This window comes from Pecten maximus, chromosome 6, assembly GCF_902652985.1.
Source record: "Pecten maximus chromosome 6, xPecMax1.1, whole genome shotgun sequence".
Lineage (NCBI taxonomy): Eukaryota > Metazoa > Mollusca > Bivalvia > Pectinida > Pectinidae > Pecten > Pecten maximus.
The window spans coordinates 40,886,617-40,905,523 of record NC_047020.1 but is presented as its reverse complement, the minus strand read 5'-3'; the positions used below and the strand labels follow the sequence as shown (position 1 = coordinate 40,905,523).

Sequence of the window (18,907 nt, the reverse complement as noted above, 5' to 3'; positions counted from 1 at the left end):
TGGAGCCTTTACACTCGTGGTCATCGGCATTTTCAGAATTTGACGTCGATGCAAGCATAGGGGAAGCATAAATGACGTTGATATGTGGTAGCAAAGCTGGTACAAAGTAAGAAATAAAATTAAATGATTTTGTGCATTGATTTTTAACAGTCTAATGTTAATTTTGAAGTGTATTTATCCAAACTTACTGCAATTGTACTCAACGATAATCTTATTTCTGCGGTTTTCGGACTGCAAGGATTCCCATAAGTTATACTTGCGCGAATAACACTTTCTGTATACTGTTTCGATAGAAAATATTTTGTGCGCGCCAATTCAACAATGCCCATATCCGTACGGCATTTATTTTAGCTATTTCATAATCGCTAATGCATACAAAAGTAAAAAAAAAAGGTGATAAACTTCAACGATCAAATCACCATCAACAAATATACATGGTTTGCTAACAGATTAAAACACTCCATACATTCGCATTGTTATGCAATTTGTATTATAAAAAACGTACGGTTAATTAAAGAAGTAAAAGTGTGTCAAATTATTTGAAATTTATCAAATCATAACATTCATAACATGATAAGAGAGCGATTCTCAAAAACTCACAAACGTGACTGATTTCGCCTCAAAACATCTCTTTACAGATTTATCATGTGTCAAAATAACCGGATAAGGATTCATATTTTGATATTCTGATATGAATTAAAATGTTCAAGAAGTCACATTATATGTCTAATTAGCCTCAAAACTGGTCTGCAGTGAAAAGCAACAACACTTTCTTATTTACGTACAAGTACTTTAAATCAATGAAAACTTTGCAAAAATCTTTTTTCAAATACAGCAGATGTTAATGAAAATAAGACACCTTACCTGTGAGGAGCTTGCCTCCAGATGATCAAGGTATCACTGGTCTCGAGGTATTTAACCTCCCTCCCACGTTACTGCGGTATGCGTCACGTGTTGATTGGCAAGTGAGTTCTGCAAAGTCTTCATAAAATACTGTATTAGCCCATATCTCAACAGGATGCGACACTCCATTCTTCTGTGGCTCATCAGGTTGTCCCCTTATCTGTTACCGTTTGGAAACGTGTGTACCCGGACTTAACACTCTACCGTTTGTCGGGTTGCATTAGCAAGGCTATGTGGATCCAATGTCAGTATTTTGATGAACATCTTAAAACGCATTTAATTCAATGGGACAACTTCACGATTTATAATGTCATTTCATTTAACTGTTCAATATTTCATATCGCAGGTGCATTGGCATGGCATCTCGCTAAGTCAATTTCTATTATACTCTTGAAACCGGAATGAACAAGTTGTTCCTTTTTACAAGAACAAATTAATAACTTTCGTGTGTATCGGTCAGGAGACAGAACCCAACGCCTTCCTCTCATAGACGAAAACTAAAGGCAAAAAATGAGGTAGTGTCAAGGGAGACATGTCGAGGGAAGAAAGCCGTTGTTGAAAAAAAAGGAGAAAATATAATATTTCAAATCTTGTCACCTGCTGCGATCGATTTGGCGAGGTAAATGGGTACACATCTTGAGATAAGATATATTATCCAACAGTTCACAAATTAATCTCTAGTTTTAGACGTTAGAAATTTCTCTGTCAACACCTAGGGTATCACAGATTGCACGCGCTAACCTTCAGAACAGGAAGTAGTTCCAGAACTACTTTTTGTTCACAATTCGTCGTCGTCTGCTAATAGTAAAACAAGCAAAAATATACAAGCAAGCTACTTATTTCCCTAAAGATGACGTTTGAAATAGGGGAAACGTTTACTTTTGGTGCTAATGGTTAGAAGGGCAACACTATTGGATCATTCCGCCATATTAGTGCATATGTGATGTATAAGGTACAAATGAATGACTCAGGTGAGATCGTCAGTGCAGCCAAGAATGAACTGGTTAAATGACAACCAGATGAAGATAAATCTTCCTCGCACCTCGGACAGGGAAATCTCACGTGATACCCAGTGCTAGATTTTTCTATCTCGTCCGATTTGTCTGGTACCTTTACGTGAGTTTTGGCGGAATTTCAACCCATTCATGTATTCATCCGCGCAAGTTAACCAATATTATTAGAAACATGTGCATTCAAACTGTTTTTGTCTTGTATTTAATTACTATGCATTGTTTGGTTGGTTGTTGTTTATTATTAACATAATATGTACCGATTGATCATTGTTTTTCTTCTTTGATATAACCGAACTATATTTTTACGCGAAAGGACTGAATTCGAAGCGCAGATGAAGTGGTTAATCGGCTTTGAACCGGGAGGCCCCAGACGGGATACTCTTACACTCTAAACGCATATATAGATGGGTTGTTATTATACAACTAGATATATGTAAGAGGTGCGAGAAAAAAAATCTATTAATTGTAAGTGATCGAGATCGGGTTATCGCAGTCTCGGGCTAAGATTCGTTAACGCCTCGGTTGGGACTATGTTACAGAATCTTAGCCCTCGACTGAGATAACCCGATCTCGATCACTTACAGGTAATAGGTTTTATTAGTCTCCATTAGACCTGCCCAAAAACCTACATCAACAGCTCCACCCCCTCTTATGCATCCAGCCTTCTTTGAACCTCCCCAACCCTTCCCAACAAAGTAATTTCTCCGTCATCCAATTCTAAGATTTGTAGAAATGAATTAGAAAAGTATAGCGAAGTTTATGCATGAACAGGAACAGAGATTCATTCACCACGACATTTCAGTTGTAGAGCTCAATTTATACCTAGCGAAATTTTTTGTTTGCGCCAAAAAGATGGTTCTGAGTACCAGCCAGGTTACTTAGGAGGAATGATGGGGTAATTTCAAAGGTACTTAAGGAGACATATAGGTCTAGAGTCGTCTAGTTATAAGCTACAGGATACCTTAGTTCCAAACCAAAAAGACCCGAAAAAACAGGGTTTGGGGAATAAACTGTTAGCTGCTAGGATCGAGGAAAGTTGGGTAACCACTCAGTTTCCTGTATTGGGGGTGGGGAGGGTGATACAACCATACAACTATGTTACGACAATAAAACAAACTTCGAATAGCTTACCTACAATGAACGTCAGACAAAAACAAGGACGGGGAACAACCTAAACATCATACATGACAGCAAACCTAGAGTGTATGATCCACCAGAAAATCAATCACAATGTCCTGTTGAAACCTAGAAAGTGTTTAATGACAAAAGACCATCAAACTACAGTAATAATGACCACCCATTTTATCATGCTCCTGTAACGAACGTGTCCAAGCTCCTACAGAACAGTGGATTCTACGGAGTCTAGTTGGTCGACACATAAACTTGGACAGATGTTGAAAAATCTTGTTAACAAGTGTGAGCTCCTGGAAATTGATAACAGGCGACTGACAAACACCAGCGTAAGAAAACGACTGTGTCAAAGGTTGATGAATAATAACGTTCCCGACACACAATACACATCACTGGACACAGAAATTCCCAGTCTCACAGCAACTTTAGGTATTTAAACAATGTTCAGAGACAAAAAATGTCCGCGATTCTCTCTAACACAGTAACATTTGAATGTGAAGTCGTCGACAGTATACCCACCTCCCATCATGGTGATCGTTAATTCATGCAGCTATCACAAGTGAAGATTTTGCCCAACACCATTTCCCTGTGCTCAACTCCCACCGATTTGACAAAATCGGTGTTTTATTAGGCTCACAATCAGTGGTGGAACTTTTAATATCAACATTCACACCCATAATCACTCTTTAAATAAAATTCCAAAGTGACCGCGCGTGTTGTACTCAGATTCTGAGATAAATGATTAACATAGGCATGTCAATTGATGAAAGAGTGACGTCACTGTAGTTCCCGCGTTGTTATTTAATGTTAAATATGCGTAAGAGACATAAAATTTTATGAAATAACAAAATGTACTTCTGTTAACATCAGAATAGCATCACTGATACCCTATCTTAGTGTCTATTTGAATAAATATTGTGAATTAATTTTATACCTTTGTTTTCTTTTGTAATGATATTGGTATGCAAATGTTTTGGGTTGTAATGGGTACTTCTTCAAATGAGGATATTATTGCGCCGACAATGTGCATTTTTTTTTCAAACAGACTTTGATCACCGATGGGATATGCAGTTAAATCAAATTGTCAATGTCGTCACACAGGGGCTCGTTGTCGAATTGTCAGAAATGCTAGACACGACAACATTTAAAGAGAGGAATTTATAAAAAAAACATCTTGCGAAAAATCGGAAGTATCGACATGGTTTCTGGATGTGTATGCATACAGAGTTATAGTTATGTGGTTATTCACTGATGTACAGGAATACCTCACTCCAAAATCGAGCCCCTGTGAAGTTGAACATCGTCTGCTAACCTAGATAGCGACACTGATATGACGAGTTAGACTGGATTCTGTTTCGAACGAAATAACTTGGAATCGTTTTCACCTACTGTCAAGACGACTTTCATTTAGAATTTAAGAGATTATATTCCTCTGAAAATAACATTAATCCAGTAGACAGAAACAAGTGTTTCGGAGGAATCGAGTATGTCCTGTGCAATACCCGTTCAACGCCGCATCATTTCTAAATGTTAACCGTATATCATTGCGCCAAAAACTGTTTTATTTTAAACAATCAGAAATTATGTAATTGTGAACAATTTTAAGATATCTACAAACGTTTATAAAACATAATATAAAGCCAAAATTGTGCAAAAAACATTTCATGTGATTGCTATTAATAACGACATGAGGGACTATATTATTCCTTCTGGAAATTTCGGCTGTTCCGGTATTTGAACTTGATGACGTCAGTTATGGGGGTAGGGGCAAATTTAAACGCGTCTTAAGCTACAGTAAATAAAATAAAATTATGAATGTAAATATAAGCATTGAACTATTACCAAATGGTAGTATAAGTCGATATGAATAAAATTTGGGTGACAGAGATAAATATTTCATGTCTCCCCTAACGGGCGACATTCTATTTATCTGTCACCCAAATTGTATTCATATCGACTGTATACTACCATTTGGTGACAGTTCAATGCTTAAATATATATCAGGAATTCCGAACCCACGGTCCGTACATACATATAAGTTATATAGACAGTATGTTGGAAAAGTATGCCGATCCCCGAGATGTATATGCTGATGCTTAGGTATTAGTAGCACTGGTGTTGTCTGTCTAGTACCTGCTGCCCACATTGCATGATCGTAAGATGCGACTAAATTTTGAATATCTTTGTTTCTTTCTTTCTAAACACTTTCGGCCTTTAGTTGCGCGTTCGCCCTTGTGAGGAAGGCTTTGGGTTTTGTCATCTGCTACAGACATACCAGTGTCTAAAAAATGGTAGTTGCTACTCGTTTAACGCTCAGCACTTCGGGAATAGGACGACTGGATTGCCCGTTGGCAGTATAATGTGATCGGGTGAGATATGCTGCTGGATGTCTTCTGTAATATACTCCAGTAAGGTAACACTATAAAGTCGGCTTCAGTTTCGAACAAACACGAACATACAACAGCATGCCTAAACACGCACACAAACCACTCATGCATATTTCACAAACGGAAGGTCCTCCTTGAATGACCACAACTGTGAACATGATGTAGCATGATTAAGATTGTTTAAAAAAAATTCATTCGCCTCAAAATAAATAAGAACATTGGTAAACTAAGATGAACATTGTGGCGGGGAGGGGGGATCTACGTTACCAGTCCGTAGTGGGTGGTTCGAGGCGACCTGACCGTGTGGGTGCAGGGTTCAGTATGTTGTTCAGTGCAGTAGTCATCAACTACTACAGGAAGACCCCTGCCTCAAAATAACTCTGGCTGATAACGGAGCAAAGATTTCAGCAAACAGACAAACAAGGCATACATTTTGTTCAATATAAACTTCCACATTAGTAAATCAATTTAACCCATTGATATTTCCGATATTGTATCTTTGTATATATATGAATAGGTTGGACAAGCAAACTAAGTGTAATATATTAACTCCGCAAGCAAAGGGTGTTGGAATATAACTTAATATACATCGATCGTAAGGGAATAAAAATGTTGCAAATCTGCACAAAGAATATTAAGATTTAAATCAAGCGATCGGTCTTGATAGTATCTTTTAAACATAATCGGTTTGGATAGAACATTTTATTTTATGACAGTTTTGTGGTCAAATGAAATTGATTTCGATGACATCTATCAAAATAAATTAAAGGGAGGACTTAGTCAAGTTTATTTACTTTGTTATCATTTCTAAAGTATTTCATGAAAGTGTATTTCAGTACTCCTTATGAATTATCCTTGGCCATTAATTGATAACATCTTATGTGTTCCATGTTTTTTTTTAATTAATTGTAAGGAGGATTCTGAATCGTATAATCAAACAACTGTGCAAATGTGCGGAAGTCGTCTGCACACTTTGACTTGTGAGCAAACGCAAACCCGTCTCATGACTGTAAATATTGGTTTGCATTTGAAACCGTGAGCGGATAGTTTCACAGGTACGGGTCTCGTACCAAACGGAAGCAGTAAATTGTTGAAAAACGATTACTGTAGGACAGGAATATAACAGACGTGACTTTTTCAAACGAAGGGACAGCAATGAAGAATTTGCGATCGAGTCTTCTAAAATAACGTAATATTGCTACCTGTATTGTTAGTTGACTGCACGCGTCCATATTGTGCAAAATGTATATTTTCTACAATTTAGTCTGGACGAAAAATATGTGGAGGGTTGGGAATCGGGTAAGTGAATGGTAACTTTCCATGTTTTTTTCCAGTTGCACTCGGATTTCTGTAAACCCAATGATCTTTCCTTGAACCAGATATGCACACCATTCTTAAAATTCAGGGACAAAAAAATATATATATAATTTCAAATAATGTAACATCCGACTTCCGTATGTATTTCTATCACAGAAATGGGATGCTACATAATTAGATAAGTAATATGCATTTGCCCATAGAATACTAAATAATACAATATTTTAATAAGTATGAGATCAAGAATTAAATTTGTATAAGTGCATCAAATACTTATTTTTAAAAACACTCGATTTCTGTGGATATACAATGGGAATAAGCCAACTAAAGGGAACATTAGCCGTACTCGATTTATTTTTAAAAGAGTAACTTAGTTTCAAATAGCTGCTTATCAGAAAAAAAATCAAATAAGTTAACAATTTTCTATATAAAATGTTAGTCTAGCCAGATACCTATCATATTGTTATTTAGTTCTATAGCCAAGCACTTGCCATATAGAAATGATTATTATAATCGTAATATTGCACCATATGCCAACATGGGGATCCAAAATCCAATAAAATTTATCATTGATAAAGTTATTTACCATCAACCTGATGTTGAGATTTGATACTCAATATTTATTGAGTATAGTAATTATGAGTTTTGATCAACCTTAATTATCAGGCATAAGAAATTCTTGATATACTTCTCTGATGTGCAACATGACCTTCAGGATATACAATGTATACTGCCCTACTTTACAGTTAGTGAACCATCTAATTATCAGAAACATATAAGCATACGTCTTATCTCATTGTAAATTTAAGTATTAGTTTTATGTAACATGAAGTTACAAAGAGTTCATTAGTTTATAGCTTTCACAGCATATCAATAACTGACATTCACGAGGACTGAATTAAAATGAATGTTCTACATGTAATCACAAGGATGAGGCACGATTCCGAACCCAGAGATTTTTTTATATATTGTCAAGAACCTCGATCTGGTCGTTTATAAATTAACAGTATTTATACCATTTGTAACGACCGTGACATGCTCTTATTAGAATATTGAGTTATGGATATTAACCGAAAACTATCCAATAATCATGAGGACAAATCGAGGCCCGTATGACATCATAGTGATATTTTAAGTTTTATTAAGTTTATTTCAGTACAGGATTTGAACAATCCTCTTCATCGGACTCAAAAAATAAAAAGCAATAGTACATAATACTTATAATATAGACAAATGTACATGTTAAATAAATAATATGGACTGTAAGGTTATATTAATAGCCAAATTAATTGTTTGACTCTTAAAATAATAAGGTCTTGGTTTGTCCAATTTTATGTTTTAAACGGTTTATGTTAGCGGCAGACATCAAATGTTCTCTTAGAGTATTAAATATCATATTCATCTGCGCTTAGTGGCCACATCTTTCAATAATAATTGCATCTTCTGTGTTATGTGAACGTAGACATACCGGCCGAATATGTATGTGTACATAATTTCATGAACACTAATTCTCCTATGGTACTCCTTTGTGTACAAACTGTAAATAAATCTGTCTTTGGTCGATTTACATCGGCAAAACATGATTCATCATTAAATCAATTAATTGCGATGCATTTAACAATGTTGTCAAATCAAAATCACAAGAAATAAGTATGCGTGAATCACTCTGTGTTTCGATCGCTTGGATATGTTTACAACCAACTTTGTTCCCGCCAGAGGGCGCAAAATGTTGCACTCTGTTTGGAGTATCGCTATATTTGGCGTGAGCTGACGATACTGGACAGGGCTACGTAGCAGATAACTATTGACTGAGGATTCTTTTGTCAGGGTATGTATTTTATCGATTCTGTTTGAATTAGCATGTTTGACAAAATTGTCCTTTTAAGCTAAATTTTACGGTTATATTGATGTTAATGCATTTATCGCGGTAATCTAATCTGAGCTCCTCATGTTTCATAAAGAGAAAGAAGAATTGATGACGTTTACTGTAAACGCGGAAATTTACGCGAAGGGGGAATTAACGTTAAAAATGCGAAGGTCTTAGGCCACAAAACATTTACCTGCAAGAATATTTTGTGATGTATATGGTATTCATGGAACATGTTCAAAATAAAAAAGGGTACACCGATCGCGTAAATGAATAACCCCCAAGGGTATAGTTTATTTGTATAAAATCGCGATATTATACCATCGCAGAAATAACCACGTTTACAGTAGATTGGCACATTCTATGAAAGTTTAGAGAGTATAGAGACGTGGAAGAGGAAGATATGTTACGCGACTCCAATTTCAAAGGACATGCCTCAAGATTCATGCAGGCGGTCGGTGCGGCGGTGGATAACATTGATGACATTTGAAACAGTATTTACGTCATATTTGACTTGGAAAGAATCATATCAAGTTTAACGATAATAAAATCAAACAAACCCATCATGTTCGCTGTTAAATATTGTCTACATTTGATATTGCGTGAAGTACTTGAATCTGTCATCATTTCCTCGTCATGATTACCTCTGATTAAACAATTACTGTGAAATAGTTCATTTTCGTGGTTGTGTCGTGTTCCCTGATTATTTATAACTCTTAATCCACAAATTGATAACGAATGCTCATTAATAACTCTATTCTTAAGTTAAAATATTTATGAAATACTGCCATCAATCACGATAATTATATGAATATTCTTAAATATAGGCCCTAAAAATGGCAACATCATGCTGAACGGGAACATTGCGTCCAAAGCATGTACATGCTTTATATTTTCACTTTTCAAAGTGTTTTTAATTTCAATTTGAATTTATGAGTCTATTTTACGTGTATCATTTATCTGTGAATTCAATCAAGCGCTACGTGGTGTTTTTACAAAAACCTCGAAGTTTGGGTCCCAACGCAAATAATTTGTTTTGCAGTATGTAAGGTAAAAGAATAAAAAAAGAAATTTATTAACAAATCATCATTTATTTACATAGAGAGAACAATATAAAATGGACATATATGTGAAAATAAAAATAAAGTTCAAAGATCAACAAACTTCAACCTATTTACATGCTCCAGTTTAAGGCTTTCCCTGAAAAATAAAATATTATTGCTATTTCACACCGATATTCCCATTTGATTTGAGTTTGTACAAAAAATATTTGAATTAACATTATTTCAAATTTAGTTAATTGCATTTTTTTTAAGATCAATTGAGAGGAACGTTTTTCAAGTTCATGGATTTTACATTATTTCACACCGGAATTATCAGCATCATGCACGACATTTATTTCTAAACATAAACATAATTAAGTATTTACTGCAATATTTAATAACTGAGCATTTTCACGATATTTGTTACTTACTGGGCATCCACATTCCTGACAAACGTCACAGACACCGGAGTTCTTCAGCACCGTTGATTGGTAGAACTTTGTCACTTGGTTAGCTGTTTTGAAAGAAAAAAATACGAAGCATTGAAATAATTTAATTAACATTCGTTTACTGAAACGATATGTAAATTTTGTTTTATTCCTTTATAGCCGAGTCATTGCCCGACACTCCTCAATCGAGAACCGTCGGTATTTTCCGTATAGGAATCTTTGACGGAAAGTTACGACGAATCCCGATTGGAACATTATTTAGATTAATATTTACATACTAATATGAATACTTGGTTGCTAAATGACTTTATTCACAAATTAGCACTGGGTAACATTGAAAGATTAAATAAGGTACATTTTGCACTCATTGTTACTGATTTAACCAGTAATGAAAAAGAAAAACCCAATTCTGCACTTTGTTATTAATATTACAGCGGTCAGAAGGTCAGGTTATATTCCAATATTCATTATTGATGTTTTTTTTCTTCGCAGATACTTCCTGGATTCATTAAAAAATCGCGAAAAACAAGTGATTTATATAATATTTAACAGACCATATATAGCATTCCTACAGAATGTTTACAGCATTCTTACAGAATGTTTACAGTCGAGTGTATCTTACTTGGTTCGTAGTAGTCGTAAACCCTGATAGGAGCTGGCTGCGACTTAGCGACCTGGTCCGTCCTGAAGGCGTCCATAGTAACACACAGAGGGGTTGGTGTAATCTACATCAATAGAAATGGAGACATGCCATCAATATTTATCACCAAATCTCATTGGACATTACGAACATATAATTGTTATATTAAGATTATTTAAACGAATTCAAATAGTTATTTGAGGGAGGAAGACAAAGCAACGGTCCGCTTCCTAAGGCAAAAAAAATATATATTTAAATCAAAAAGTCAATTTATTTTGTAAAATTTCCGAAAACGCAAAGGAAACACGATACAAAAACCATGGTCATTGGACTATTTTCATATGGCGTCTATAGCCGAAATTACGGACACATGATATTGTATTGCCTTTATATGCATGCTATCTACTATAAATGCACATTCATGACAAATCGATGGTTAAACTATGATGAATGCCAAGGGTCGATTTTCTCATCCATTATAAGTATGCAGGTAACGTGCCATCTACATAACTAAGTGGATTTTCTAAAGATAATCCTGTTTCTCCTCTCATGATACTACTATTGAAGCCAGAATGCAGATAAACCCAAGTTAAAAGATATTTCGTATTGTTTGATAATTCGCTTAGCCCGAATGAATTCATATCGTCATAAATCATTCCTTCAATAACAGTATTTTAAATTTGTACAATACAGTTATCAGAGTGAATATCTAATTTTGAAATTTCTAAATTGTTAGTACTGACGTCACTCATGAAACAACTTAAATGTTTGCGCCTTACGGGGCCTCACGATATACAACACAGGAACAAGCGTCAAAAGGACGCTGATCTAACGAGTCAAGATGCCACTATGATTATGATTTAATTAGGATAGTGGCTCTATGAATGCAAAGAAAATGTGATAATGTATTCTTCTAAACGATACATACCTCGTCGAAGTACAAAATGACCTTGCGGTTCTCTGTCTCGGCTTTCTTCAGAGATGGCAGTTTGTCTATGCTCTCGAGGTCTGCGGCGAAACCGGTTGGTACACCAATTTCCTGCACGGCCATACCGCTAGCCCCAGTTTTCAGCCACCTGTCATAAAATAATTGAAATTCAAATTACCAGACAGATATTGAAGCGTCAGCCTCCCGTTGGAGAGATTACTAACTTTTCCTTTCAAATATATCCAGTTACATATTAGCCGGGAGCCACTCATCTTCGCTAGACAAGGCTTCTGATTACGTTACACAAGCCTTGGCTAATTCAGATGGGATTCACTCGGAACGCAAATTCATGGTCTGAACTTATACATGAAACACGGATATGTCGAAGTTGACGGAAGCAAGTAAAGCTATTCGACTTATTCGGTAGTTCGACTTTAAAATGGTTCTATGTACGGGCATATACAATAACGCTTTTTTATTACCAATAAATCACAATTCATGGGTTGGCTACCATGTGCATGTATAATAACATGACGTGCCAAAACATGAAACTGCATATGAAACCAAACATTTTATATCACAACAATGAAAGTTAATGAATTAAACATATGCACACAATACAGAAGAGTATACAAATCTAGTAGCTAGCACTGATCATACCACACATAATGCAATACACAAGCACACTCGTGTTGACATTTTCTGGATAAAGCATAAACTTTAAAATATTGTAGCATTATCTTTATCGTTCCATTATAACTATTATACCTTTTATTGATTATATGAGGTGGATATTTCCTAGACAATGAAGAATTTAAACCAAACAATCCAGCACACATTGTCACCCTAACTATAACAAAACATGTATAGTTACTTACTATGATCTTAAAAACTAATAGAATAAAAATAGTTTCTTACTTAGTACACGAGCGGACCTTCAGAGAGTTGATCGTTTCCTCAATAATCGTAACATCAACTTCAAATGATGGCTCCTCTACCTCTTGCTCAACGTTGAAGAACACAGATACCTGGAATAAATGTTACTGCGTGAGCCAATGTTTAAGGGGACTTAACGGTGAAAATGGACTCCTATTTTCAATAATATTATCAGCATTTAGTTGCTATTTTTACAGTTTTCAACTGACAAACCTCGACGAGGCCCATTCCACTTCCGGATGCTGTAACAGCCACGTGACTTGGTACAGATGACAGCTGAAGGAACAGAATTGAATCAATTTATTTTTCATTCATGAAAGGATGTTCTTCTCTGTTGCTATAACCAGTTCCTAGTGATTAAGTTTTTTTGGTCTAGATACCATCATTGCATTTTTATAATCGGTATTTATTTGATATGACTTAAATATGGAAGAGACAAAATGCTACTTAAATCTCTAGTAAAAAGGCGAGTATTACGACATACAAATATTTATTAAATTAACTTTTTTATTTTTTTATTTTTTTTTAAACAAACAAAAAAAACTTACTTCTAGTGATTGAAGAACCAACGCATTCTGTCTGGTAACATTAAACATGTGTGTCACTTGTCCAGCTGTGATTCCGATTTGCATGTCGAAGTGATCAGAATAACCAATACGGGAGAATTCGGACAGAGCTTGCAGTGCCACAACAGTATCCTAGTTAAACAAATCAGAGAATATCGACACGAAAAATTAATGATAGCGTAATATTTATCATCGACAAATCGACACAACAAGGGCAGAATACTGACATATTTACATACAAGGAGACTATTGAAAAAGTTCCGAGACAATGAAGCAAAGTGTTCCAGAGAGTACAAATATGAGGACTTTTTTTCAGAAGCAGAGCATCAAATCTTGACACGGATTATACAGTATAGGGGCACATTTTCCCGATGACAAGAAGGGTCTTTGGTAATTTTTACTTTGACTCGTTATCAACAGTTCTTATCAGGTACAGATGAACTGTGGAAAGAAGAGTTGATTCGAATTGTACAAAGGACTCACGGTGATAGTAATAATACATGGAAATGTGAATTTTGGGAATAGAACATTGAAATGTGAATATAGGGAATAGAACATTGAAATGTGAATAAAGTGAATAGTACATTCCAATGTGAATATAGGGAATAGAACATTGAAATGTGAATAAAGTGAATAGTACATTCCAATGTGAATATAGGGAATAGAACATTGAAATGTGAATAAAGTGAATAGTACATTCCAATGTGAATAAAGTAATAAATGCAGCACATGTCGAATGCAACGCATCATACAACATCATATAGCTGTTTCGTCATTCAATTACTCATATAATTCCAGAGTTCAGGAAAATCACAAAAAGGACATGAAAAAATGTTAAGATAAAGAAGGAGAGGGGCACTTAACACATTTTTTAATCAGTTTTAAAATTCTTATCTGGATGATTTTAAAAAGGCATAGAAAATTGTTCCCATTCAAATTACAAAATCGTTTCACCTTCCTCCGGTATAAACTATCATTATTTAATCAACCTGCAACCCGAGTTTCCTTCCTGATATGGGTAGATGCTTACCTGGGTAGATGAAAATCCGCCGTTTGGATTTCTCTGCTTTGTAATCCATTTCATGAAAGGCAGTCCCTCTGTAAACTGACTGTTTTGAGCAAAGACCATGAGGCCGTATGAGGTCATCTCAATGTCAACAGGCTTGGACTGTTGATGGGGTGGTGACCAGTAATGACTTGATGTTGGCCTGGCTGATTCTGGTTCGTGCCAGTGAGTCATACCATCTGTGAAAAACATTGTTGTAAGTCTAGTGATGCATCATATCTAATAACTTCTTTTTCTCTTTAAGTAGATTTCAAGAATTGGAATAGCACTTGCTAAGTTTTATATGTCGAGTTCCATTTCTAGATGGTAACATTCCTGCTTTACCATTATTTTCATGCAACAGTTGATTTGATATTCTAGAGCGTGTTCCATGTATCAGTTCTCCGTTAAAACCATTATAAACACCCAAGCATTAATCAAACAATAGGCTAATCGGAGAGTCCACACTATATTGAGCGGTTACAAAAGAAACAGATCGTTAATGTTGCAATGCTGTCTGTCGGGTAGCTTACACTTGTGTTCTATAGTGTCCTTAATAAAAGAACATTTAAGATTCCCTGTATATATGTGGTACAATAACAGTCACTTGGAAAGCTGACGAATTTGTTTCCTTGCTGAGGAAGATAGTCAGGAAAAAAATTGAAGCAAACACGTGTACGTCAACAAATCATCGCTCTTCAAGAAACAACTGGCGGTCAAAACGATATAATTAATGACATTAAGACATCAGGCTCTCTTTATCAAATTAAAAGTTTAGGTCAATTGATGGCAAACAAAGGGCCGTGGTGGCCGAGTGGTGATGGTGTCCCGATGCTTTATCACTAGCACTCCACCTCTGGGTTGAGAGTTCGAAACCTATGTGAGGCAGTTGCCTGGTGTTTTTTCTCCGGGTTCTCCGGCTTTCCTCCACCTACAAAACGTGGCACGTCCTTAAATGACCCTGGTTGTTAATAGGACGCTAAACATAAGCAAACAAACCAACAAGATTACAAACCTTTTCTGATTGCAGATGCCATGAGCTTGTGGAAGACTGATCCAGAGACAGAGCTTTGTGCTAATGTTAAAGCGTAAGTGGAAATCGCTAGGCCATAGGGGTCGGTCATATGCGCCACTTCTCCCTCCAGGTACGTCTTCGCTTTAGTGGCAGCTGACTGGATCCTAAGGTGCACCCCCTTTTTAGAAAAAAAATTACCGGTCCAAATTTAGCATTGAGAATTTATAATTTAATTGTCTTAAGATTGTTCGATGCAATTTCAAATGCATCCGTATGCAAAATATTTTTTTTTAAACAAAGACGCTATGAATATTTCGTCACTTCATCTCACATTTTACAAATTTTAATAGATAGGTGTGGCGCGCTTAAAACAAAGCGCATAATTGAACTGCACATTTATGAATTGGTGCATTCATAATACTAGAAAAGATAGAAATTACAATCAACACAATGATAATCAAGCGGAATGCTTTCAGCGCGAAAAGTTCTGAAATAAATATTAGTCATCACTGGACACATATTCGTAGATATATTGCAAAGCACTCTTCTCAAATATTACTTACACCCTGCAAGTCATTGTTCTCCATTAAGGCAATAAGAACGAAGGCGGTCAAAGAGGCTCCGGAGGCGGACCCACCCTAAATGTCAAATAGATGAAAAAAATGAGTGTTTTTTATGGATAAAATGGTTATTGTAACAGATTAATTCTCAACGAGTTCTATTTCTGTTTATTTTTTGTTTGCAAAGATTGGGTAAATTTGAAAAAAAAAAAAATATTAATCAGAAAAATGTTCATTATGTCTACATATTTAGAAACAACCTCGAACTTTTGAACACAAATAGACTTTTACATTATGTAATGGTCATCAATGAAAGCGCGAGATACGTGTATAGTAAAGTATTTGAACTATCTAGTACTTATTTATTGATTTCCATAACAACCAAACATCTCCGTATGTGGTTACGTCATCATACCTGCATATTCTTATGAATAATACGGCCAGGCTCGGGGAATGAACCATTGGACGCCTGGCGGTTTATCATCCAATCAATAGCTCTGGTTAGAGTTTCGTCGTCGATAAAGATGTGACGTTTAGCCTGGTGGAATGACTTTGCAACAAAGGCCGTTAACCACATGCTACCTGAAGGATCTCGGTCTCCAAACGCACTGAATGACCCGTCCTTGTGTTGGAAAGTCAGTTCTCGTTGGTATCCTTCAAACAAGGTTATACAAAATTGTAATCACGTTTATGTTTAAGTAAATTGTATGACAACTGACGTAAGACTACTAAAAACATTCCCTTCTTTTTGGAGAGAAAATAAAATCGCGAAATATACATTGAAGATGAAGTCAAAAGAGAAAATGTTTTATACAATTTGCTTTTGGTAAAACCGCGGATATTTTAATCAACGATAAAAACAACATTTACAGAAATTGATTTGAACAATAAATTTAGTTAAAAGTTCATACAAATGAATATGACATTGTAGTTGAATTGTTGAGCTATAGGAGAACAAAATTGCTATACAGAATAAAAGTACAAACTTTCGAAAAAAAAAAATACTAGAAGTACAAGAGCTCTTCTTTTTCAGAAATGTATTGCTGCGGTAGAGATCAATCGACCAACGTCCTTTAAATAGGTATCTTCATTAGTAGCAGAAGAAATTATTGATCTTTTCGAATGTTTGAAAGTTAGTTATTAATGACAGCACATTTATGATTATATTCATGTATTATAACCTAACTGTAGGTTTTGATGTGCCAGTGGTAAAACTGAACGGCATAAACTCTTTGAATTGCATAAAGTTCGTCAAAGGAATATCTATCAAAAATTTAACAACTACTTTACTTTTTTTAGTAATTGATAGATAAATATAAGTTAACGTTAGGTGTGGAATTTTCATTTGAGAAAGGACATAACAATTATAGGATTGACATGGATAAACAATGAAACCTTTCTCCATGAAGCTAATCGCTTTGTCTTCGACGCTTGATGTCAACTGGTGCGTATCGGTGAGATAGTTTGTAACAAACACATCAGGTGCAAAACCCAGCATTGTCTGTTCTCCACATCCGGTCGGCATGCGCAGAAGCTTGTCCAATCCATTGACTGTTGGTCCCATTAAATCACCTGAAGGAAACGGAGTAGCACATATTGATAAATGGGAAAAACTAATACATTTTCACATATTGTAATATATTGCACAAAATTACTCGAGTATGTGTAGATGTTTTGTCGTTAAAATCCATTATGTACCTGGTTGTTCCGTTATAACCGCACTGATTCTCTCATTTTGAAACTTGACATTGTCGATATTTTAAATGGTGGGCGTCGTCGATGAAGCAGAAGACCCTCTCTGAACACATGGTATAGTTTTCATTGTATTTTGTCAAGGGTCTCAATCTAAATTTTGTTTATATTTTACGCTCGTTTTATTAGTTTATTGTTTTTTCTGTTTATTTATTGTTTATTTCAAATAGAAGAAAACTTACCAATGGCCGATACACGTACTCTCTGTGACCCGGCGACTACTCCCACCGGTAGGGTGACATCAACTGTCTCCGCAAAGTGGATGTTATGTTTGAGGTCAACAAGCATCGGTATGTTGTACTCTTTCGGAACACCTTCAGGCTAATTTTGATAAAATATATCACATATCCAGGTTACATTTAATTTAATAAAAACTTAAGCATACAAACCAGCAAAACGATATCGATTACTTTCAATTTGAGGATGTGCGTGCATGAAATACACCATCAAATGTATTATAACTCAAAGTACAAATATTTGCAAGATAGTTATTTTCGCATCATATTGAGTCACCGTGAGGTAAGTGAAATTGAATACCCGCTAATATTACCTTCTATTCAGTATGTTACCTGTGGTTATAAAAATATCATTATCCTGAATACGCAAAATGGTCGCAAGAAAGCACACAATACCCATATAAAACATTTCACATCGTTTTGCTTGTGCCTGTTTAGAATGTACAAAAGATATTAAAAAAAAGATGTCCGTGTTGATGATCCTAGCAATAGGATACTTAAACGTAGAATGACAAAAACCTGAAAATGTGAAAATCTGTACCTCGATCAGGAGCTGCCGTCTAACGGCGTCTGCGGCCAAGGTAGACTGGGCTTTCACATTGATGCTGGCAGATCCCAGGCCGGAAGGAACCACGGGGAAGAACACAGACTTTGATCCACCGGCCGTAACCTTACAGGGAAAAAATGTGTTGATTTCGGAGATCATTCGTTTATTTATTACCAAAGAAAAGAAACATAGTTAAAATGCCTTCAAAATAATGGTCTTGATACATTAAATGATGTGAGCATTATAGCGATATATTGATATTGCTTATCATCGTGTAAAATTGTAGCATAATTTATCATGGAAAACATATTTAACCTAACACATAAATCAGACGAGTTATAAAGACACCATTGCATGTGATTATAAGTCTAAGATATGGTATACACAATATATATTATTTATTACTTACATGGACGGTTTTCCTTATTGTCTGGGATGCGTAAGACTCGGCGCCTTGTGTATCAAACACGACATTTACCAAATCATCGCTCTTGTCTAATGTAACAACGACCTGGTAAGAAAATGCATCGCTATATTTAAATACAAGAATGAGAAAGAAACGTTACATTTGT

At 35.5% G+C, this 18,907-nt stretch overlaps 1 protein-coding gene across 9 annotated transcripts in view; it reads right to left on the bottom strand.

Moving 5' to 3' along the window:
* Positions 1 to 9,689: 9,689 nt before the first annotated feature.
* The window catches only part of LOC117329792 (CD109 antigen-like), a 32,640-nt gene continuing 23,422 nt past the window's right edge, over positions 9,690 to 18,907 (bottom strand). For all 9 annotated transcript variants that reach the window (XM_033887934.1, XM_033887935.1, XM_033887938.1 and 6 more), the window contains 15 exons: positions 18,745 to 18,846; positions 18,330 to 18,458; positions 17,735 to 17,873; positions 17,196 to 17,372; positions 16,216 to 16,454; positions 15,804 to 15,878; positions 15,241 to 15,418; positions 14,211 to 14,425; positions 13,163 to 13,312; positions 12,828 to 12,890; positions 12,597 to 12,706; positions 11,679 to 11,826; positions 10,733 to 10,835; positions 10,093 to 10,175; positions 9,690 to 9,818 (listed from right to left, as the gene is read on the bottom strand). In XM_033887934.1, the coding sequence (XP_033743825.1) occupies positions 9,807 to 9,818; positions 10,093 to 10,175; positions 10,733 to 10,835; positions 11,679 to 11,826; positions 12,597 to 12,706; positions 12,828 to 12,890; positions 13,163 to 13,312; positions 14,211 to 14,425; positions 15,241 to 15,418; positions 15,804 to 15,878; positions 16,216 to 16,454; positions 17,196 to 17,372; positions 17,735 to 17,873; positions 18,330 to 18,458; positions 18,745 to 18,846 (1,923 nt within the window). In that variant the 3' untranslated portion in view covers positions 9,690 to 9,806. The remainder of the gene's footprint in view (positions 9,819 to 10,092; positions 10,176 to 10,732; positions 10,836 to 11,678; positions 11,827 to 12,596; positions 12,707 to 12,827; positions 12,891 to 13,162; positions 13,313 to 14,210; positions 14,426 to 15,240; positions 15,419 to 15,803; positions 15,879 to 16,215; positions 16,455 to 17,195; positions 17,373 to 17,734; positions 17,874 to 18,329; positions 18,459 to 18,744; positions 18,847 to 18,907) is intronic.